We start from the raw sequence: 26,318 nt of genomic DNA on the forward strand, positions 1-26,318 counted from the left end.
CGCTGTAGAAATATTTTAATACTACTCCCCCCACTCTAAACCGCCACTAAGATAAAAACCTGAGTGAATAGAGAAACCGAGACTACCACACATGACCAAATAAAAACACTGATCTAAATCAAACTAGGGAAGATATATATCCAGATAATAAATGCACAAATCTCTGAATATTTTAGCATCCACATGTAAGCAAAGCGGGCAATATTATTCTCAAATCAGAAAACCACTAGACTTACCCAATATATATATTAAATATGAATATATTAACAAGCTAACACTAAAAATAAATTTATTTGCTGTAAATGTAATATTGTTCTCATTCATCCAGATAAACAAGATGAATCAATTTCTATGGAAACTACCAAAATTTAAAAAAAAAATTATTTCTATTTTTATCTTTATGAGCACAATTAAGATGAATCAATTTCTATGGAAACTACCAAAATTTTTATAATTGTGCTCATAAAGATAAAAATAGAAAGAATTTTTTTTTTTTACATGGGGGTCACCACTTATCAAGGCCTGGAGGCCACTCAGGGATAAGGGTTATTGTGTGTACAGTAATCAATGAGATAGTATTGTAGTAATCATTAGTATTGGAGATTTGATAAAGTGTCTTACTTAAGGGGGCGGTTTGTCAGGAATTTGTTTATGTTGGACTTGAAGACATCCAAGTTGTAGTCAGGTGGAAAACAGGCAAACGGCAGAGAGTTCCACAGTCGTGCACTTCTGAGAAAGAAGCTCTGCTCATGGAATCTAAGTTTGGATTTAGGCACAGATAAAGAGTGGGGAACATTATTGGCAGTAGTTTCAGCCAGACAGGTGTTTCTCGTGAAAGATTGGTGAGGGGGGACCAGAGATTGGAGCTCAGACGAGCACTTGCCATGGAAATAACAATAAAACAAGGATAGGTTCGCAACGTCTCTTCTGTGGTAGAGAGGCTGCAGGGAAGAGAAAAGGGCATTCCCCACTAAACCACAAAGTCTATTTTGTACTCTGTCAAGGCAGGATAGGCTGTTTTAGCAGCTCCTGCCCAGATGTGGCAGCAGTACTCCATCCTTGGATGTACTTGGCTTTTATGCAGATAGAGAATTGCATCAGTAGTGAGATATCTTCTGGAGCGGTAGAAGGATCTCACCATTTTCCCAGTGCCCTTGGCAACAGACCGGATGTACTTGTTCCATTTCAGATCAGAAGTAAAGGTCAAACCCAGAAGCTTGTCAAAACATGGAGCCTCCCCAAGATGAGAGCCATCCATTTCAATTGATGCCAGATGCGGATCAGAGCGTTGATGATTTAAAGATAGAAGCTTGGTTTTGGATGCATTAAAAGTGACCAGTCACCTCTTCTCTCAGTGTACCACACACTCAAGATTAGAGGAGAGAGAATCAGAGAGAACTTTGTCATTGACGGCCTTTGATGTGTTGCCATAGATGGTCGTGTCATCAGCATAGATGTCAACAAATGATTTAAGTATGTGTTTTGAGAGATCATTGATGTAGATCAGGAAGAGAGTTGGCCCAGGATGGACCCCTGAGGAACTCCAGCATTAATACTGTGGGCCTCTGATTTCTGCCCATCAACCACTACTCTTATGAACCTATCAGAGAGAAATGATTTAATGATTGAGTAAACATTTCCAGTGATACCGTAGCTGGAAATCTTGTGAAGTAGGCCCCTATGCCATACTTATCGAAGGCCTTCGATATGTCAAGAACAATCGCCCTGGAAAAGAAGCCTTTGTCGAGAGATTCACTAATCCTGTGAGATATAACCGTCAGCACATCTGCGGTAGATCTTGCAGAGCGGAAACCATATTGCATGTCACTAAGAAGGTTGTTTCTGTTGAGGTGGTTGACTACTACTTTATTTAATATGGATTCCAACAACTTACTCATGACACACAGGAGACTTATTGGTCTGTACTGAGAGGGAAATGACTTTTCACCTGAATTCTTAAATACAGAGCATACTGATGAGGTTTTCCAGGGTGTTGGAAAGCACTTCTCCTTAAGGCAACGCTTAAACAGTTTTGTAAGTATGGGGGCAAGTTCTGGTTGGAGCTTTTTCAGCACTATAACTGGAACGCCGTCAGGGCCAGTTGCTTTAATGGAATCAAGGTTCTTGATTAGCGTGGAGACCTCATGCACAGATATTTGTATGTTGCATAGCGTGTAGTCTGTTATGGGAGGAAATACGGGGAGTTGATGGCCTTTGTCGAATAGGGTAGAATTAGCTGCAAATCCATTTGTCTTTCCACTGCAATTTATAAATAGATTACAACACTGAAAATCAAATTGGTTGCTCTAAACAAAGGAAAATTTTAACATAGATGCTAAAAATATAGTGAAACAAAATTATTTAGTATATTAAAATCAAAACAATCAATGAATTAAACAAATAAGAAATCTATATTTATAAAGTGAGAATGTGTGTGTGAGGACACTTCTCAGCCTATATACTTAAGGAATGTTTGATCTAGAGACTTGAAATTAGGTATATAGGGTATTCAGACATGTGGAACATTGTAATTCGTTTTCATCCGGAAAAAAAAAAAAAAGGATGCTAAGGGGTCAAAATTAAAAAAATGGTATGTGGAAGTAATCAGATTTTATCTGATAACTATTTCATGACTGCACATGCGCGAATCATTCAATTATGTTAAGAATAAGCAGATTTTAAAGCATTTTTCAAAATCGTGTCAAGTTGGCCTAATGGTTATCGAACTTTACTCCCTGTCTTTAGGTTTAGGTTTCAATTTCAGCTAGGGTATCTATTTTTTCACTTATAAGAAGTGAACTGTTTAGAAAAAAACAATACTCACATGATCATATCTGAGTTTCTTTTTTTTTCTTTTTTAAAGAATTTAACGTTATGTTTAATAACGGGCAACGCTGGGCACATCTAGCAGTTTTATAAAATGTCTTTCATAACCAATATGCAAATTAGTTAACCTTGCAACTGATATTGCATATACACAAGCAGTATATAAAAGATGGTGTGTCTATTGGGCAGAATTTTTGAATTTATCATCAAATTGTTTTTCACACTTTTTCATTTAGATATTAGCAAGTATTTTAAGATTAATTTCACATACAATTTGTATACAATGTTTTAAAATCATTGAAGAACTCTTAATCATTTTGCATTTTATATTTGTTATCATAGAAAAAGCCTAGCGTCTCTTTAACACAAAGCCATTAGAAACAATGATTGAAAGAAAGATAGAAAAGGAAGAAAGTTTGACAAAAACAGGGAAGATGAACGAAAATCCGAACATGCGCATTTGTCAGCAAATCAATATTTCACCCTTTACTATTTGTCAGCAAAACAATATTTCACCCTTTACTATCTGTCAGCAAATCAATATGTCAACCTTTAATATCTGTCAGCAAATCAATATTTCACCCATTACTATATTTGTCAGCAAAACAATATTTCACCCTTTACTATATTTGTCAGCAAATCAATATTTCACCCTTTACTATATTTGTCAGCAAATCAATATTTCACCCTTTACTATCTGTCAGCAAAACAATATTTCACCCATTACTATATTTGTCAGCAAATCAATATTTCACCCTTTACTATTTGTCAGCAAATCAATATTTCACCCTTTACTATCTGTCAGCAAATCAATGTCAACCTTTAATATCTGTCAGCAAAACAATATTTCACCCATTACTATATTTGTCAGCAAATCAATATTTCACCCTTTACTATCTGTCAGCAAAACAATATTTCATCCTTAACTATATTTGTCAGCAAAACAATATTTCACCCTTTACTATTTGTCAGCAAAACAATATTTAACCCTTTACTATCTGTCAGCAAATCAATATGTCAACCTTTAATATCTGTCAGCAAAACAATATTTCACCCATTACTATATTTGTCAGCAAAACAATATTTCACCCTTTACTATATTTGTCAGCAAATCAATATTTCACCCTTTACTATCTGTCAGCAAATCAATATTTCACCCTTTACTATCTGTCAGCAAAACAATATTTCACCCTTTACTATCTGTCAGCAAATCAATATTTCACCCTTTACTATCTGTCAGCAAATAAATATTTCACCCTTTACTATCTGTCAGCAAAACAATATGTCAACCTTTACTATCTGTCAGCAAAACAATATTTCACCCATTACTATATTTGTCAGCAAATCAATATTTAGCCCTTTACTATATTTGTCAGCAAAACAATATTTCACCCTTTACTATCTGTCAGCAAATCAATATTTATCCCCTTACTATATTTGTCAGCAACTCAATATTTTCACCCTTTACTATCTGTCAGCAAAACAATATTTCACCCTTTACTATATTTGTCAGCAAATACATATTTAACCCTTTACTATTTGTCAGCAAATACATATTTCACCCTTTACTATCTGTCAGCAAAACAATATTTCACCCTTAACTATATTTGTCAGCAAATCAATATTTCACCTGTTACTATCTGTCAGCAAATCAATATTTCACCTGTTACTATCTGTCAGCAAAACAATATTTCACCCTTTACTATCTGTCAGCAAAACAATATTTCACCCTTTAATATCTGTCAGCAAATCAATATTTCACCCATTACTATATTTGTCAGTAAATCAATATTTCACCCTTTACTATCTGTCAGCAAATCAATATTTCACCCTTTACTATTTGTCAGCAAAACAATATTTCACCCATTACTATATTTGTCAGCAAATCAATATTTACCCCCTTTAATATCTATCAGCAAAACAATATTTCACCCTTTACTATATTTGTCAGCGAAACAATATTTCACCTTTTAATATCTGTCAGCAAAACAATATTTCACCCTTTACTATCTGTCAGCAAAACAATATTTCACCCTTTACTGTCAGCAAAACAATATTTCACCCTTTACTGTCAGCAAAACAATATTTAACCCTTTAATATCTGTCAGCAAAACAATATTTCACCCTTTACTATCTTTCAGCAAATCAATATTTCACCCTTTACTATCTGTCAGCAAATCAATATTTCACCCATTACTATATTTGTCAGCAAATCAATATTTACCCCCTTTACTATCTGTCAGCAAAACAATATTTCACCCTTTACTATATTTGTCAGCAAAACAATATTTCACCTTTTAATATCTGTCAGCAAAACAATATTTCACCCTTTACTATCTGTCAGCAAAACAATATTTCACCCTTTACTATCTGTCAGCAAATCAATATTTCACCCTTTACTATTTGTCAGGAAAACAATATTTTTTCCTTTACTATTTGTCAGCAAAACAATATTTCACCCTTTACTATTTGTCAGCAAATAAATATTTCACCCTTTCCTATTTGTCAGCAAATCAATATTTCACACTTTACTATTTGTCAGCAAAACAATATTTCACCCATTACTATATTTGTCAGCAAAACAATATTTCACCCTTTAATATCTGTCAGCAAATCAATATTTCACCCTTTACTATCTGTCAGCAAAACAATATGTCAACCTTTACTATCTGTCAGCAAATCAATATTTCACCCTTTACTATCTGTCAGCAAAACAATATTTCACCCTTTACTATCTGTCAGCAAAACAATATTTCACCCTTTACTATCTTTCAGCAAAACAATATTTCACCCTTTACTATTTGTCAGCAAAACAATATTTCACCCTTTACTATATTTGTCAGCAAATCAATATTTCACCCTTTACTATATTTGTCAGCAAATCAATATTTCACCCGTTACTATATTTGTTAGCGAATCAATATTTCACCTTTTACTATATTTGTCAGCAAAACAATATTTCATCCTTTACCATCTGTCAGCAAATCAATATTTAACCCTTTACTATTTGTCAGCAAATCAATATTTCACCCTTTACTATCTGTCAGCAAAACAATATTTCACCCATTACTATATTTGTCAGCAAATCAATATTTCACCCTTTACTATCTGTCAGCAAATCAATATTTCACCCTTTACTATTTGTCAGCAAAACAATATTTCACCCTTTACTACTAATCTATATATAATATATCCTTCCTTGGACTATATTCTTGTTTTGTATTATTCCTATGATAACCATATTATGTTACCAACCTTTTATTCAGTAAATTATTTCATCTCGTTGCACAACATATTTCATCCTTAACTATATTTGTCAGCAAATCAATATTTCACCCTTTACTATTTGTCAGCAAAACAATATTTCACCCATTACTATATTTGTCAGCAAAACAATATTTCACCCTTTACTATCTGTCAGCAAAACAATATTTCACCCTTTACTATATTTGTCAGCAAATCAATATTTCACCCTTTACTATCTGTCAGCAAATCAATATTTCACCTTTTACTATTTGTCAGCAAAACAATATTTCACCCTTTACTACTAATCTATATATAATATATCCTTCCTTGGACTATATTCTTGTTTTGTATTATTCCTATGATAACCATATTATGTTACCAACCTTTTATTCAGTAAATTATTTCATCTCGTTGCACAACATATTTTGCTCAGTATAATAAAATAGTTTTACATATATAACAAAGTACACAGACCACATTCCAATCAGTGTTACACCATTTTAAATTCCTCAACCAAAAGCAAAAAGATATATTGAAAACACACAGAGCAGAACTTGAATGCCTACTGGTGTGAACTTAAATGCCTACTAGACACTCTCCTTGAGTGTTTAAGGTCTCTCTGTACAGTGTTTTTTCAGAACAATCTGACATGAGGATACTTTTTCCATAGAAGTAAACCCTGACCAAATATTCAAAGTCACTTAGTATTCGCTGCCAAAATAAGGTCTCCTCACTATGGCTAACCCACAATAGCTTTTTTGAGGAATGGTGCACCTTATGTTACCTCAAGTACGGAGCTGGATACTCCACCAGATTAGATAAATTCTCGTCCTGGAATCCAGTAAGACCAAGATACCAAAACGAAAGATATACTACAACATATGAAAATGGTTAATTGGGGAGAGGAAAATTATGTTTTCAATTTCTTTACTAATTCAGTGTTTGAAAGATAAAGAACTTTAACTGGACATTTGAATATCTATGTGTCTCATATAGAGTTCAAGTGTTAGCCCTAGGTTGTGGGCTTCTTGATTTCTGAGAACTTTTACTGAAGTAAAATAAAACAAAAGAGAGTTTGAATACCTATTAGTCATGATCAAGTGTCTTTAATATTTGTACTGGGGTTTGTTAGAATGACTCGATATGAGGACACATCATTCGACAAGTAAACCATGGCTAAAAATTTTAAATAATGTTTGAAACCCAAATAAGATCCCTTCAGTATAGTACACACTAATTCAAAGGAGGAATGGTGCACCTTCAAGTGATGCTACCTTGAGTAAGACCACTAAGCTGGATACTTCACCAAACTAGGCGAATTCTTACTTTGGTTACGGCCAAGAAAAGATCACAAGAATCATAAACATCATAGACAGTTGGTCAAAGTAAAATTACTAACTGCCTTATTAACTCGATATTTGAGAAGTTGAGGAGGATCTTAAATGAACACGGTTATCTATGTATTTCAAAAAGTGATCAAGTGTTGGACCCAGGAGGAAAAAAGGGGAGGACTTAATTTCCCAGAGGTAACTGATAAAGAGAAAGAGAGAGAAAGGAATATTTGAAATAGCGAAAAAATGTTCAAGGCAGAAATGAGTGGTGCTAAAAAAAAAAAAAAAAAAAAACATACAATATGGCCGACAAACTAATTGAAAATAAAAAGCCAGTTTTAAAAGAAAAAAAAAAAAAGTTGAATCATAGTGAAAAACATTTTATAAACAAAATATTAATTTCAGAAAAATAAAACATCCTTACATGATGAGGCCAGCCTTTCCAGCATTCTTCCGTGTGCCACACCCAGTTTTTCTGAAGAATAGAAAGCATTTTTAAATAAATTTAATTCATACATTTATTTTCAGAAACATTTCCTTTATATAAAACTGTAAATGAAAACATGCAGAGCATGCAGGGTCTCTCTCCACCAGTGAAAAATTTACTTTCACTATGACTAATGTTTGTGCAAAATTCCAAAAAAAAAAAAAAAAAAAAAAATCCAAGGAGTGGTTATCAAGAAAAGTGGAAACAAACGAATGAACAAACAGGAGTGAATTACTAGGTTCAATCCCTTCTTTGTCAAGGGGGGGGGGGAGGGAGGGGGCCCAAAAAGTCAATGTTCACAAAATCAATTAAAATGATTACCTTTGACAGACATCATTTTTTTTTTAGTTCAGCATTCACTTTTTCAACACATTCGTTATTGTATATGTAACCAATAAATTAAATCAAACTAAATTCTAATTCTATCCCCACCCCTCACCTCATTTCAATTTTGCTTTGGATTTTTTTTTTTTTTTTTTTTTTGTAGATGAGAATTGATAATTTGTATCATGTGAACTACTATTTTCGTTTTGGTTATTAACTGAACTTTTTATTAAATATGAGGATAGATTATTGCCACTATCAGCCATGATGGGGCAGATGGGTTAATTATGATGCTATTAATAACTATTATCATCTGTAATGGTATTTACCTGGGGTCGGTTGAACCAGCTCCAAATGAGCTCACTACATCTCAAGCCTAAGCCCCCACCGCATCCCCCTCCCACAATCTGATTCTTTGGCACACTTTAATCATTTCTGGTTCCAGTGTCAAAAACATTGAAAACACGAGGCAGTTACTAGCTCCTCACCGTTTCTTTCCAGGTCTTTTATGAGTTCCTATTTATTTGCATCCCCAAGAAGCCAGAGTTAGATACAAGGACGGTTTTTAATGAGAAAAATTCAACTCCCCATAAGGAGGCACCCTGGATTACAACAAATAAATGTTGCTTCAGATTAAGAGTTCTCCTTTATTGACAAAACAGATACTATACTTGATCCCAGCCCGAATAGCATTATTACAAGCCCAACTCCTCCCAAAGCCTCTGGAATCCTGAATGTAAAAGAAAAGGCTAATGGGATATCCCACAATAGAGTTTAGTATTATCAGAACAAAATTCACACTTCAATTTATTCCTACTCCCAACTCAGTATGTCCGAGTTTTAATTATGAGGTTGCCCGTTGCATATGTTCCTATCTGTTGAAATTAAATTTTACCTGGCTTTAAACAAGACATCAGCAATTGTGAGTGGCTGGCTAAAAGAATAATCTTGCCTTCAAGAACAATTAAGTGAACTACATCGACACTATTTTGACTAACAAATATTCTCAAAAATCAATAGACTATAATAAAAATCATTATGCACGAGATCGATTCAGTCCACCTGCTGATTTAATTTCTCAACTTGTTGAGACCTGTCAGCCTACTGCAATAAAAGTCAACATCAAAAGGTAAAGTATTTGTTATACTAATGACGAACCATGTTCCTTTGGGGGATTTGCAAAGTAAGGCTTGACTAAAAAATTGTAGCCTTTCTAAACTCAAAGGGAGGAGGATCTGTGAAAATAAGTTTAATCCAAAGGATGAACACATATTGATGTATTGATGCTTAAAATTGTTTGCAATACCTCCTAAGTTTCTCACAACTGTCATGGGAAGTTGGGAGCTGCAAAAGCAAAAATAAATACTCTGTTGCAGCCTGTTCTGGAAATAGATCTAGACAAGGCATGAAACCACTTCATGTAAGGGACTAAAAAAAAAAAAAAAAGAAAACTTTTAAGATTAAAAACTAACCAACATTAAATGTTATATAGATTCCAACTCAGAAACAGCAACCCCCCCCCTTTGTCAGAAACATTGTTCATGGAATATGATAAAATAAGGGCAGCAAGAGTTATGGAGCTGTTGAAAGTAAACAAAGGTTCACTTTCTACTCTCTATTCCGACAATATTAATCATATTATTCTGTACTTTTCAGAATTGACAAAAAATACAAATGTTTGGGATGCACCCCTATTATTGGGAATAATAAACTTCCATGACATCACTTCCGGGTAACGAGAAGCGGTTTACGAGAGTCGGAGACAGACATGCAAAGCAGATAGTCATTCATAACTAGTCCTGCCATGAGCAAAGATATTGTCCAATTACCATTTTTTATGTATTTTTGTTAATACATATTTATTTAATTGTTACTGTGTCTTTCTTGTTATTTATTCAACCACTAACACCACAACAAACTGGCAACGAGGACGAGGTGCAAACTCATGCGAGGAAACCTCAATGGATTATTTTTATGGGGGGGAAAAAAACCAAATAAACAAGAAACACCAGGCACACCCAAAATTTGGTCATCCAATCTCCAAACCGAATTTGCCTACAAGGCCGTGCAACCATTGTGGTGGACAAAATTGGTCTGCTAAATGTTTTTACAAAAACAAAATATGCTATGAGTGTGGCAGGGAAGGCCACAAAGCAATGCATTGCAAAAGGAACAAAAACCAGAGGGTTTGACAAACAAGATTCGACAGGAAAGTCAAGAACCGGCAGAAATACGTCCCTGTTAACATCCTCAATAAGATAGTGAAGTTAAATTGGACTCCAGTTCAGACCTGTCCATTATCAACCTAGAGACATTAAAAAGGTTGAAGAAACCAATCATATGTAAGACGAATAAGTCATCTCGAGCAATCACAGGCAATAAAAGTAAAATTTGAGAGAGAGAGTTGACACTCTCTGTGACGTTAAATGGCACTACCAAAAAAGTGAAAATATGTGCATAAGACATCCAAAAACCTCTTCAGAATGGATTGGATGGAACGATTTGAACAAATTCCGCCATAAAGTAGAAGACTCGTCTATGGGGGCACAACAACTGAGAGACAAGTTAAAGGAAAAAATTACCAATAGTTTTCTCATTGGGTCTCTGAAGATGTACCAAGACTATAGCCAGATTCGAACTGAAGGAAAATGCTCTACCTGTTTTTAAGAATAAACGTAACATTCCATTTGCGGCAACTGAGAAAATCGATAAGGAACTGGATCAGCTACAAAAAGAATACTGTTGAAAGTCAGCACCAGTGATTGGGCAGCCCCTGCCATATATGTGACCAAAAAGACAAATCAGATTCATGTATGCATGGATTTCTCAATGCATTTTTCTGACGGTAAGTTAAACTTATGGGTGCCTTCCTCACTGGGCAATTTATGAACAGTGTTCGATGTTGACAACAGAACAAAATGGTGGCTACTTCTGGTTCCTGGTGCCGTCTTCCCTGGCAAATCTTGCTTTTAGAGACTTTCTCATCTCCTTTATAGCTTCCATACTGATATCAAAGAACTTGCTAAAAGTCTGCCTGGAGATGTCTGCAGTCAAATCCTTAGATAATCACTATGGAAGCTATGAACGAAGTGAGAAAGTCTCTAAAGGCAAGATTTGCCAGGGGAGACATAGTACCAGAAACCAGAAGCAACTACCATTTTGTCCCGTTGTCAACATCAAACATTAGTAAAAAAATTTCCCAGTAAGGAAGAATCGTATATCGACACCCATGACTTTAACTTACTGTAAATTCTTGAATTCTCTGATATTTCACCAATGTAGTATGTAACAGGTGTTTATAATTCTTTCTGGTGGATCGGTATTATGAATTTTCCAATTATTATCTTAATAAACAAAGTAGTTAATTAAAATCCTATTACGAAATCAAATCAATCATAATGCATTTCAGTTTCTCTGTAAACAAGTCAAACATTTTATTATTTTCAGTAAAAAAAAAAAAAAAAAATTAAATTAAAAAAAAAAAGTTACTTCGTGACTGTTCATAATTTGAAAGGAATTTGGAAGTATTTAAACTACTGAATCTAAAGTCATTTAAACTGGCTTTAAAATTTTTAGTAAATCTTCATGTAATAAAAAATTGAAAGTTTTGGATTTAATTTTGTAATAGGATTTTAATTTACTACTTTATTAATATAATAATTGAAAAAAATACAAGAACCATGTTCTTAACGAACACTTAAAAAAATCCATTTTATTTGCTACTAGCGGGGGTACCCGGCGTTGCCCGGGTGTTTGGAGGCGTGTGTTGGTGGTGGTGGGGGTTTAGATTAAAACAACCCTGTTAAAAAAAAAAACACATTGGCCGGTTGTTTGGAGGTGTAAAAGAAAAAAAATAGTTTTAGTATAAAGGTAGGCTTGAACCCCGAACGTTTGACGCGGAGGTGGAAAGGAAATGGAAAAAAAATCCCTGCGACCTAACCATCTCGACCACGGGAACAAATGAATTGATAAGTGTGTTAAGTTGATGTTTATAAACCGGAATTAACAGGTGCGACAATGTCAAGTTGCGGAAGCCAGTTTCTGTTTTCCCCGCTATGCGGCGATCAAACTAAAAAAAAAAATCACAAAAAAAACTAACGTAAGGCAAACGAACGATGAAAACAGAAAAACGAACACGTGAAAAATGGCTTAAATAAGCCTGTTTCGATATTAAAATTTTAAAAATTGGTGGGTACCCGAATAAGCGAAGTAAAAAAAAAAAAAAAAAAAAAAAAAAAAAAGCAGAAAAACGAACGTTACGTGAAAAATGGCTTAAATAACACTGGTTCAATATTTAAATTTAAAAAATCGAAAAAAAAAAAACATCTAACACCACGATTCGAACACAAAACGTTTAGATAATGAACCAAGTCCTTAACCACCTGAGCTAACGCGACATACATAACATTTGTTTGGTTTTTCAGCTATTTAAAGTAAATCAGGTCACGACGTCATCCGACGCATGCGTAGAATCGGTCATTGTCACGAGAGCACCGTTTTTGTTTAACCCCCCCCCCCCGGTCGAAAATTGTCGATTTTAGGGTGAAAAAGTTAACCTTTTTGGCCAATTTTTCAATATTTTTCGAGCAAAGGATGGAGCTTCGATGTGATACCAAGTTTGTGAATTTTCGTCGCCTCTATCGAAAGTTTTTAGCAGACATCCATCCATACATACATTTTTGCTTTTATATATATAGATAAAAGAAATATATTCAAATATTTATTTTTAAATATTATTTGGTGGGAGGAAGGCTTTGTCCCTATTTATAACTATACTCCCTACTCAAGAATGATCCAAAGATCTTTTTTTTAATTGTTGTAGTCACTGTGTTGGTTTCTGGTTTACAAACTTAACTATATTGTAAGTATTATTTAACAAAAAATTATAGAGAAATCTAGAAAAAAAAAATAAACCCAACAAAATACAATTTTTTACTTATCGGACACATTTTAGGTTTAATTAAAAAAAAAAAAGAAATGCTCTCAAATAACAAACCATTTCCTTTCATTTTTGTATTTGGTGAGAATTTTCTTTGTACATAAAATTTTAACAAAAACATCCCTATACTTCATTTGTCAAAATATCTTTTAGCATATGAATAATTCAAAGTGTATCTGTTCTGATACTACACTTTCTTTTCTGTCCTCGATCAGTGAAGGAAAATCCTTCTAGACCTAGGCAATCTTTATGTAGTTTCTGCCTTCATTTTTCCAATTTTCTTATCTTTATTTTTTTGGGGGGGATAAGAATTCTTACTCTTTAATCACACTTGTTTGCATTTATTATTCATCAGGAGTGCAGTGGGGTCCTATGAAACAGTTTCAATAATATTAATAACCAAGATTCATTTTTATTATGGGTCTAAGATTTTATGGCCTTATATCTACATTCAACTAATATTATATATCTTTAGAAATTTTATTTTACAACTAGTTCAGACTTAAACGAAAGAACATCCCAGTCAATTCTAACACATGTGAAGATTAACACTAACTCTTTGAAACCATTAAAAGAGTTCACTTTTGGAGTATCTCTACCAGGGTTTACTAATTTAGTTATTGATGTTTGTTAGTATTTTTCGACAAAAATGTTTTGTTTTTTTAATTTTTAAACATTATTCAGAACCCTTTAAATCAACTGCATTCTGTTAAAGATTACACAACGATTTTATTCAAACAACTATTCTATATTTAAATTAGGTATAGATAGTTGTTTTCATTTAAAATAACAAACCTAGCATGTGGGGTCTTCCTCCACAAATGAAAAATGTACTTTCACCATGACTAATGTTTGTGCAAAATTTCCAAAAAATCTAAGGTGTGTTTATTGAGAAAAGTGCAAACAGATGAACAGGGGTAAATTACTAGGTCCAATCCCCTCTTTGTCAGGAGAACCAATTATTTTAGGGTTGTTGCAATCTTATGATGCACTAATTCAACTCTGGTGCATATCGAGCATGCTTTACCGAAAAAAAAAAAAATTAACCACCAACTAATGCAGGAATAAAGGTCAATACAAGATTTTGTCATACAATATATTAAAAGAAATATAACATTTAAGCAGCTATTGTGGTTCAGTAGCCAAAAGTGGGATAATCGTTGAAATACAATATAATCTCTACAATTATATAAATGCAACTACCTCTGTGTGTGCGAGTTCGTTCCTTATAGATTCTGAAATGGCCGAACAGATTTCCTTTAAAATTTACAGAACTTCAGTGTATAAATCTCAGACCCCCCCCCCAATAATCGAAAGCCATTTTTTCCATGTCGTCGCTTAGCAACAATGAAAGAACAACGGACAGTGAAAATTCTACTGTGTGTTGATAGTGTTTTTTTTTTGTTGTTTTTTTTTTTGTTGTTTTTTTTTTTTTTGCATGATGTGGTCTGTAGGTTTAAACCCTGCACGTAAATTTCTTAATGTTTTTTTTTTTTAACTGGAAAGAAGTTTATAAAAAATAATTTTATAAAAGAAACAGTAGGTTTTCTAGAGTGCAATGTAGAATAATATATTTTTTGGACTAAGTTACTGCATGGAGGCATGTGAAGTTTCCTCCCGGGTGATTTCACGGATTTCAATGAAATAAAAATATAGGAGTGTGAAATATTCGTTGATTATCATTCAATCCTGAGCAATGTGTGGTCTCCCTGCAAGTTCTACATAATTCTGATTACATTGGACCAAAGGCTAGTCCATTCAAGCGAGACGGATGATGAAAAGAGATACTGAAATGATTTCTCGACTGCCTATGACCTAACACAAATTGTCCACAAACTCACCCATATGCCAGACTTCAACACACAATATGCAAGTCTCTTCGACCTTTTTCTTACAACTTGCCCAGAAATATGCCCATCCTCCATTCTATCTCCATTGAGATCTTTGATCACTCAGTTGTCTCGGTTAAGATAAAAACAAAATCCTCAGATCTACCCTCCATCTTACTGGATACTCTATGGCTGATTGGGATAACTTCCAAACATTTATATCAGACATACCCCTGCACTCCATGTTCAAAAATAACGTGTCGTCTATAGTATCTGACCTAACTGAATGGTTAATTGTCAGTAAAGATCGCTTCCTACCCTCCTAGAAATTCTGGCAAAAGCCCAAAAGCCAATCATATTTCACCCCAGAATGTGCCGTTGCCATTTTGCACAGAAATCACCATTGTCATTGCTTCCAATGTAGTAGATGTTGTGAAACGAAAGTCAATTTTAGGACTTCCAACAACTATTGTAAAAGAGTAATAAACAATGCTCAGTACATCAAGTTTTTTGGCGAATAACAAACAGGGTCCTGTCTTTTATCCCTACCATCATCAATGACCCTGAAGTAATTTTGTCAACATCTGACAAAGCAAAACTCTTTGCCAAAAACTTTGCAGCAAATTCTACCCTTTGTGATCAGAGCCGCCTACCCCCGTATTTTCTCCTGTGACTGAAAACACTATGTGACAGACAAATACATGATGTTGTCAAGCTTATCAAAAACCTTCATTCCAGTAAAACAACTGGTCCCGACAGCATCCTAGTCATAGTGCTCAAAGAGCTTCAACCGGAACTAGCTCCTATACTTACAAAGTTGTTTAAATGCTTTGTAAGGAGAAATGCTTCCCAACACCTTGACAAACTTCAATCTGCCCAGTATTTAAACATTCTGGAGATCGATCATCTCCCTCTCAGTACAGATGAATCAGTCTCCTGTGCATCATGAGTAAGTTGCTGGAATCTGTGATAAACAGAGAAGTCAACCACCTCAGCAAAAATAACCTGCTCAGTGACATGCAATATGATTTCTGTTCTACGAGATCTACAGCTGATATACTGTTATATCACATAAGATTAGTAAATCTCTCAACAGAGGCTTCGTTTCTAGAGCAATAGCTCTCTACATATCAAAACTTTTGATGGAGTATGGCATAAAAATCTATTTCACAAGATCGCCAGCAATTATTAAATCTTTTCTCTCTATAAGGCTTATTATAGTCGTTGATAGGCAGAAACCGGAAACTCATAGTATTAACGCTGGCGTTCCTCAAGGTTCCATCCTAGGCCCAACTTTCTGATTTCCATCAATGATCTCCCAAACCACATTCTTAGATCATTCGTAGACATTTATGCAGATGACACCGGCCGGAAAATAGTTGAATCACTACCACTCCAGTAGGTATCTCACTGCCGATGCAATCCTCTATCTGTATAAGAGCCAGGTACGCTCTAAAATGGAGTACTATTGCCACATCTGGGCAGGAGCTGATTGACCCGCTTTATCGAGCCTTGATAGTTTAAAATAGTCTTTGAAACTTAGGTGATGCCCTTTTCTCTTCCTTGCAACCTCTTCCCCACAGAAGAGATATTGCAAGATCGTTCCCTTTGCCAAACTTCCACAAAAAAAACATGACAAGCTACAACCACTATATATGATTTCTTCCACTCTGCGCCTAAATCTAAACACAGATTCCATGAACAAAGCTATTTTCTCAGAATTGCCCGCTTGTGGAACACTGTTCTGCTGGCCTGCTTCCCAATTGAATACAATATGGTAGCCTTCAAATCCAATGTAAACAAGTTCTTGTTTAGCCATCCCCATAAATAATCGAATTCTACCCAATTTACACCATTAGTGATTACTGCACTACCACCTTACATTCATTGAAGCTTATCCTCAAGTGGCCTTTGGACCTTGATAAGTGGTGACTCCCAAGTACAAAAAAAAAGAAAAAAAAAAGCGCTGTTGCATATGAGACAATTTCACAATGTTTTAGTCATTTATTTTTATGTAACAGAATCTACAAGGGGAGATTTTTCTTGCTCTGTCAGCCATGATTGGGTAAAAATGTTAATTTATCTTAGTATCACCTATAGTGTGGACTGAACATAACCTGCATCAGACCATCACTTAGAAGTGATTGTAACTCAACGCCTTTATCCATGGTGTTAACAGACCTAAACTTTTACCTTATTAAGAATTCATATGCAGTTACTAAAATACCAACAATGCTGACTTTATCCAAGTAAAGCCATTCAAAATTTATTCTCAGTTAAAACTTTGGGCACGTGTAAATTTCCAAATCTGATACAAAATTATATTGAATGCGTCATTTTTGAACAAATATGACGCTATTTTGGGATTCCTTAGGTCAAAATATTTTGATTAATTTTTAGGGTCACATCACGCCCCAAACTAAAAATATTCAAGAGGAAACATCTTAGGTGATTTATGCAAAACGGAAAATGTTCTGAATTGGCAACCACTTGGAGTTACATGCTCAAATTTGCAGTATTTCTTAGTTTTTTTGTTTTTTTTTGTTTTTTTATATGTCCATTTTATGATGCAAGTTATAGCAAAATCTGAAGACATGGATAATTTGACATGGAAATTATGCAGATCACTTTTATGTGCATAATTTAAAAAAATGCTTCTATTTTATAGAGACCAGTTATTTTTAATAAGTAGTGTACAAAAAAAAATCAACCTGAAAATTACAGCAAGCCAATGTCAGTTTGATCATAAACTGCCGATTCAGTGTGTTTTTCTTTATTTAAAAGATTTACTATGTGCAATTCTGAAATTCTATATTAGTTGACCTTTCTAAAAAGATTAGAAACTGATTCAAAAGGCCAAGGCTACGATGACAAGAGCCAGTAAACAACTATTTTGTTTAATAGACCAAAGTGCAGACAATAAAACCTATTTCTATTATTACAATCTATAAAAAGTGTGAAAAAAATAAAAATTTAACAAACTGCTACCAAAAGCAATAAAAAATTACTTTTCTACCTACTTACATAAGCATTTTTGTGCTTTAAAATCTTTAAATGCATTTTTATCCTAATTCAATATCTTGTTCAAATTTGATATGGTTACAGTCTGAATTCAAGAGGTGTGTCTTTAGTAACTTTACTGCACAAATATTGGATTTAAACAAAATATTAAATTGAAATAAAATGGTTTCAAAGATTTCAAAATTCACACAAAAAAAAAAAAAAAAATTATGAAGGTAGGTAGAAAAGTAACTTTTATTGCCTTTGGTAACAGTTATCTACTGAGTATTTTTTCACCTTTTTTTCCTTGCACAATATTTTTTCACCTTTTTTTTCCTGCACAACCACCAAATTATATATCTAAACAATTTTTCTTTCCATGAACACTGATCCGCATCTGGAATCAATTGGAATGAATGGCACTTGTCTTGGGGAGACTCCATGTTTTGATAAGATTCTGGGTTTGACCTTTACTCTTGATCTGAAATGGAATAAATACATCAAATCCGTTGTCAAGGTCACAGAAAAATAGTAGGATCATTCTACTGCTCAGCAGATATCTCACTTTCAATGCAATTCTCTACCTGTATAAGAGCCAAGTACGTCCTAGGTTGGAGCACTGTTGCCACATCTGAGCAGGAGTTGCTAGAAGCTCTTATCCTACCTTGACAGAGTTCAAAATAGTAGGGGATGCCCTTTTCTCTTCTCTATAAACTCTTTCTCACAGAAGAAACGTTGCTTTATCGTTATTTTCATGGCAAGTGCTCATCTGAGCTCCAATCTATCAATCTATGGTCCCCACTTGCCAAACTTTCATGGAAAACACTTGTTTAGCTGAAACTACTATCAATAATTTCCCCCATTTTTTATCTGTGCCTAAACCTAAATGCAAATTCCATGAACAAGGCTTCTTTCTTAGAACTGCATGCCTGTGAAACTCTTCAGTTTCCCTGCTTTTCAACTGACTGCAATATAGTCATCTTCAAGCCCAACATAAACAAGTTCTTGAGCTATTCCCTTAAGTAATCCAATTTACCAAATTTCGATTATGATATTGTCCCATTATCTACCATACACTCATTAACACTTATCCTCGATTGGCCTATAGGCCTTGACAAGTGATGACTCCTTTGATAAGGAAAAAGAAAAAAAGGAAAGAAAATTTGTAATATTTGAACTGCTATTCACAGTGGTTCGATTGATGTAATCTACAACCTTTTGGTGCATCTTTTTAAACTCCAGAATCTTTATATCAAACTTAGAAATCTATATAGAATTTAGAACAGTACATTTCATTTAATCTAAAAGGGGAGAGTTTTTTTTATTCTGTCAGCCATTATTTGGTAAAAGTGTTAAGTAATTTATTTTAGTTAGTATCGCTTGTAGTGGGAACTGAACCTTTAACCTGCAGCAGACAATCACTTAGATTAGCAAGATCACACCATTTTTTTTTCTTTAGATTGAATAAACTCAAATCAAGCATTATTGAAAAGAGCATAAAAAACAAAGAAATAATATCATTAGTTCTTTAAAATAGGCCCATTACAACTAGAGGTATGACCATTCAAAGTATCAAAAAATGAGTGGTTCACTAGAAATTTTGACGTAAATCAGTCCTATTCAAATGCATATAAACTTGGGATTGAAAATGGTAGGAAATTTGCACAATTTACAGAGACTAAGCCATCTTTAAAAGGCTGTATCTTTAAATCGTTTTAAGATATAATGATGAAATTTTGAATATATCATAATACCATGAAGGTTCAGATGACATTATTTACAACCATCTCACGAGGTAACTTGCATACTAATTAGCATATTCCAGTTTCATTTTAACAGCTTTAAGCTGGTTGGTTGGTTTTTGTTTTACGGTATATCAACCCTTTTCAGGTTATTTAATTTCGAATCCAGTTATTTTGAAGAAAATTTATTTATTTATATATGGTTTCTATTTAACCCATAATTGGGACCCTAACAGATAGGTGAAAGGGTGGCTCCACACTCCTCAAAGCCCGCAAACTGGGGCTGCACCATCAAATATAGTTTAAGGTCATATCCAGGACCCAGCTTTAAGTAGAAACATCATAAAAACAGCTAAGAAAAATGGTAAGTAAGGCTTTATCATCATAGGAAGTATTATTCTGATGGACATTATCATTTGCCATTATAACATCATGAAAAATTCAAGATGTCGACTGAGAAATACAAAATGGCCCCATGACACGATTCAAAGAAATTAACAAAATATGGCTTGTAGCATATAAAATTAAAGAAATTTTATACAGATCAGAATAATGTTTTCAAGTACATTAAACTAATTAGCATAATTAAGTTTCATTTTAACCGCTTTAAGTAGAAGCATCATAAAAAAACGGTTTAAAAAATTGGAAGTAAGGCTTTATCATCATACAAAATATTATTCTGATGGACATCATTTGTCATCATTACACCGTGAAAAATCCAAGATGGCAACCAGGAAATCCAAGATAGCAACCACGCCATGATTCATAAAAATTAACAAAATATGGCTTGTAGCATATCAAATGAAAGAAAATTTTGTCCAGATTGCAATTATGTTTTTAAGTACATTAAACTAATTAGGACAATTAAATTTCATTTTAACGTCTTCAAGTTGCCGTGACAATTATCGGGTGAGTTTCTACCACTATTTTGTATAATTTTTTAATTTTTTAAGTCCTTGTTGAGACTTCAAGAGACATTAGACATTTTTTTCTTGTTCTCATATAACGTTTGACACTATTTGTTTTTGCAACAGAATAAACATTTACAACAAAAAATTTATCAAGGTAGATAGAAGAGTAACTTGCCTTTGGTAACATTTACTTGTCATATATTTGTTTTTTGACCACTTTTTCATACCTTTGTGAATTGTAAAACAAACACAATAAAAGTTATTCTTTTACTTAACTGGATAAGTGGTTTGTGCTTTTTAACTCATTTAATAGTGTGGTCATTGTCGGCCATTCTTTTTCAAAGAATTTTTAAAAATTATTCTTTTCCTTTTTATATGATTGAAACTTATGTTTCCTAAATAACAAAAATAAAATGAATACTTTATGTTCGTAAGTTAGTTGACAAACGTTTTGTTTAGGTTTTTTTTTTTTTTTTCTGCGTCTCGGCACAAAAATTCTCATGTTTATATGCAGTTGTAACTACTTCTATCGACTCGTGCATAAAAAGTTTTTATCCAATTCTTTTCAAATTTTAGGACAAAAGAAATTAATATATTCGCTATTAAATAGTGTTTGAAAAGTTTCTATCTTTACTTATCTTTGTATGACAAAGCATCAACTTTGAAATATTCTAACTTTGGACTGGAAAGACGTACGTGTTGTGTTCGAATTCCATAGCAAAAACAATTCTTTTCCCTGATTAATTAAAACAATTAAAAACGTCATCGACGGGTACAGCTTCCATTTCGACTCCAACTGCTTATTTGCAAAAAGTGATCTACCACCAGCGGGCATGCTATGCTGGCAGGTTTTGTTAATAGTTGGATTTAAATAGCAATTTCTTTGAATATACAAATCACAACAAAAATATTGCAATACCATTTTAAAGTACATTTATTGTGAATCGAGTTATATAAGTTTTATTTTGATGGAGGTAGGAGAAATATACTTATTACTGATTGAAAGATTATAAGTGTCAGATTATGTAGCAGTGTGGGCCTTGTCTAGCGCTGAAGCTTATGGTGCCTGGTATTGCTACTTAGATGTGATTGTAACTCAATGCCTTTATTCGCTGTGCCACGAATCCATGTGGAAAAATGCACCTTAAGGTTGGAGTTACAGTAGGTGAACCATGAGAATAAAATCCAAGATAAGAACAATAATCCAAATGATCCAAATTATCAATCATTATCTCAAAAATTCCAAAACAAAATGTTTAAAAGCTTATTTAGAGTGACGCACAAGTGATAAATAGCAGTTCAAAATAAATTAGAAAAAAAAAAATTATGAATATTTGATTCTGATTGACACTTATCTAAGAAAAGAAAAATTTTGTGTACTTACTTGCCACAGTATGAGGATGTTATATTAAAAAAAAATAAATAAATAAATAAAATTTTATGATTTTTAGTAATGAAGTATTTTTAGTAGTCATTGTGAGTCTTAGCTTTTGGAGAGCTTATTAAAGAGGAGGTAAATTTCTAATTCAATCAAATATAGCTACTGGTTTCACCCACTTCAAGCAAGTCATAAAATCTGATTTTCTTAAAAAAAAAAAAAAATTAATTAGTGATTTTTGGAATATGCTATCTTTGTTCATCATAAAAACTTTTCTGTATTTTCTTTAAAATTTTCACAAGTGCAAGTCTAAAAAAGCACCGAACATACTTATCAGTCAGAAGTGTCTGAATGTACTAAAAATTTTGTAAAAATATTACAGCAGAATTTTAGTAATAAATAAAATTAAGTTACTAATTTTAAGTCAATTTAGAATAAAGATTGCATAGTATCTTCATATTAGAAGGGAGATAATCTCCTATAATCTACAATATAAAATCAAATATACCAGAAAAAACTTTTTTTTATCAAATTCTACTCAATATTTTTCTGTAATTATTGGTGTACATAGATGCTTTGAATTAATAAGCAAGTATATTCCTAAGTTTTTATGTTATTTTATTTCTAACAGCCATATCTTTTTTTTTTTTTTAATTCGCCTTCACCACTAACAAGAATATTGCCACTGGGACATAAAGGGTTATTATTTGGGACTATGCCTAGGAAAGATTAAGATGTTGGTTTACATTACATTTAAACTTCTGCATATCAGTATAGTCAGAGAAGGTAGCAGGAAGGGAATTCCAAAGTCTAGCTGTTCAAGGGGAGAAACTATTAGAGTAGAAAGCTTTTGGCATTTAGGGACCTCAACAGTGAAGGGGTGTGATTTTGTTTCTAAGTGGGTTTGTCAGGGATATGTACATCGAGGGGGGAACAAGTGCAATGAGTTCATCAGAACACATTCCATTAAAATATTTGCAAAACAGGCACAGAGATGCAACATTACGGTGATGGGACAGGGACTGGAGCTTAACTGACAAAGTGAAACCTATTAGATTAAAAACTTTTTTGGACCCTATCGAAGAGGAAGAGGTTAGTGGTAGATGTACAAGTCCGGATGTGGCAACAATAATCCATGCATAGTGTAATAGAGGTACAGGATACTCTCAGGTGTAAATAGTCTTCTAGCACGATAGAGGGAACCCATCTTTTTTGCATACACAGGTATCAACACTCTGTGGAACAATGTGAATAAGAACCCAAAATTCAATTATCAAAATCAAAGAAAACAAATTACAAAACAGGAAAGGAAGGTGAAAATACTTACATTCCATAAAACAACTAAGCCATATATAAAGGCAGAAGTGTAAAATAACAGATGCCAACTGAAACGAGAGAAAAAAATACCTTTATAATTTAAACATTTAAAAAGTGCTTTTATTAAGATTAATATAAAAATGTATCCAAACTATTTACTATCTTACAACAGATATCCAAAACCAACATTTTATCTTTATCATATCTCAAAAAAAAAAAAAAAAAAAAAATTTTTTTTTAAATTGATGTGGCCACAATAACCTATGCAAAACAATCATACTAAATTTATTCTAGTAGTTCAATTAACCACCAAACCATTCGAATGAGAAAATTTGCCACCATTATATGCTATTGGTCCTGAAGCCATGTCTCAGTCTATAACTAAAAATGGCTTCAGACAAGTGAAATATTACAATTTTTTTTTTCACATTTTTGTTTTTGTTTTTTTTTTTTACAAGAGAATCACTACAAGTCCCAAAGGCTACTCGAGGATAATAGTTAATAAATGTATGACAGTCATCAGGAAAACAGCTTAATAATCATTAGGGGGAGAAATTGAATATGACTTGAATATTTAAGGAGACTATTCAACAGGAATTTGTTCACACTGGACTATAAGACTACCACGTTATAGTAAACTGGAAAGCAGACCAGCAGAACAGTTACACAGGCAGGCAATGCGGACCTTGGCAAAAGATGGGTGTCAACCTGGTGATTTGAAGAAGAATCATGAGGGTTAACTACTGACCACCAAGGCCCAAGAAAACTGCTTTTATGAAAGCCAAGAAACTCTTCAATACTATCAAATATTAATTGAATAGGAGATACTCTGGTGGTTCTTTGAAAAGACACTCGGTTCAGATAGAGTTACTGAGTGGAGAGGGTTGTTGCAGAAGGGCATACATATGGCAGCAATACTCAGTTTCTGTGTTAAACCTTCGGAAGAATTCAGAAGTGGCCGTTTTAGAACTTCCACAACTTCACAAATCCCAACATCACCTAACTGCAACCTCATGCACCATTATATGTAGGGCACAGTTAAAGACACCATATTATAAGATACTCCTCCTTCCAACTCACTGTCATACTACCCCACATCTTCAAAGAGACTAGACCTCAGTTCAGATGACTATATTGACTTATTGTCCACCATTGTCAAGCGCTTGTGTTCCCACAGGACGCAGCACAGTAACATTTCTGGGAAACTTCACAATTTGCAACCCTATGACCTATTATGTCTAAGAACATATTTAATACATTTGCAACACAAAAGATGAGCTGAATGCCAGAAGCAAACTGAAGTTCATTGAAGATTATGTGTTCCAAGTTTAAGTTTTGCTAGGAGGCCTTAAAGATTTAGAACGGTTTCTTTAGCAAAAGAAATTATTTGAATTTTGAGAATACATCAATAATGGGCCAACATGTGACTTTTTTCTTTCAAAAAGTGTTCAATTTTTATTAAAAACCTTGTATGTATAACCACGTCTCAATTTACTTGCTTCTTCACAAGAGTAAAGTTAGATACAAGGTCGTTTTTTTTTATGTGTAGGAGATTTAAAGAGGCACTCTGAATGGGACAAAAATAAAAATTGTCTCAATAAAGAAAGACTTCCCTTTCCTCTGACAGAGGACAGAGCAAATATCATACTTTGATCCAAACCCCAAACATCTTTAATGTTTTCTGGACATTTAATAATATTGCTGTTCTCTTTAAATGTTGTATAGCCATGCAATAATCTCTTTAACAGTCACAGACGTCGAAGAGAAAAATGAGAAGGTTCAATTATCTGAACAACTTTATTAAAAAAACAAACTTGTTAGCAAAAATATTTGCGTTTAACTTTATTTTGCCAATCTCTATATAAATGTTCTAATGGCATAAATTGAGAATCAACTCCAAAGTTTCCTGAGCCAACACACTGAACAATTTACTACAATTCTCAAAGACATTCAATTATGAACCAAATTCCATTCATTATTGACTAATTAATGTGTACAAAGGAAATTATCTTTCTATATAATGGCTTTAACGTCTTAACATTAAAATCATTCTATAAAATGTGTGCGCATAGGCTTGGCATGCAAAGGTAAAATTTTGTCGACGTTACTGCATCACATTTACTCACACCCTTAGGGATTTTTATCCTGGGCTCCAAAATCAACAGAGATTAGACAATTCTTGTAATGACCTGGTCCCTGTTGATTTTGCGGTAGGAGTAAATTTCTGTGCAGTTCTAGGAGGTCCATCCTCTCAGGTTTTGCTTTCTCTCTTTAAAAAGGGGTTAGTTTATTGCTAATCGCCTGAGGCACCCTCACCAAGAAATGCAGACGGGGTTGCCCAGACACATTTTGCAGGTCAGAATGCTCCTCTTCTGGGGCGCTGACTTCTCAATCCCACTTTCCGACCATGGTGTCGGAAGTTCTTGCCTTCACTAACAGCCTTGCCAAAAGTATGAATCCATATATTATCCCTTCAGTTATGAATAAGCTTTCGATAAGTAATAATAACAATATTATCAAAGGTTCAGAAGACAATATCACCAGAAAAGGCAAGCATAATATTAAAGAAGTTTCAGATTGGGATCAAAATATGGTATATATTCTGTCCTTCGTTAGAGGAAGGGAAAGTTCTTGACTAGGACAACTTTATTTTTGTCCCATTTAGAGTGCCCTCCTGGATATAAGAAAACGACCTTGTGTCTAACTTTGCCTTAGTGGAGAGGCAAGTAAATTGGGGCATTGTTATACAGAATATAAATGATAAAAATTGGATACTTTTTGAAAAGAAAAAAGATCTCATATCTTGGCCACATATCTTCGCAGTGTCATTTGACAGATGCCTGAACACCAGTTTGATTCTAACAACCAGTTCATCTTTGGCACCACAGGCAGTACAGTTAGTGTATCCACTGTGCTCGTACACAAAATAGTGCATAAAGTTACAATTGTGTGAATTATACGCGTGATGGGTGCTGGTGAAATTTAAGA

The 26,318-nt window shown here is 33.7% G+C and overlaps 1 protein-coding gene across 1 annotated transcript in view; it reads right to left on the bottom strand.

Annotated features, from left to right (window-relative positions):
* Positions 1–26,318, bottom strand: part of LOC145291511 (ceramide synthase 5-like) — a 187,651-nt gene that overhangs the window by 32,892 nt on the left and 128,441 nt on the right. The window contains exons 4-5 of the mRNA XM_080137481.1: positions 23,341–23,398; positions 7,828–7,878 (exon numbers count right to left, since the gene is read on the bottom strand). Coding sequence (XP_079993607.1) covers positions 7,828–7,878; positions 23,341–23,398 — 109 coding nt within the window. The remainder of the gene's footprint in view (positions 1–7,827; positions 7,879–23,340; positions 23,399–26,318) is intronic.

Source organism: Euprymna scolopes, chromosome 12 (genome assembly GCF_053919585.1).
Source record: "Euprymna scolopes isolate OS-2025 chromosome 12, ASM5391958v1, whole genome shotgun sequence".
NCBI lineage: Eukaryota > Metazoa > Mollusca > Cephalopoda > Sepiida > Sepiolidae > Euprymna > Euprymna scolopes.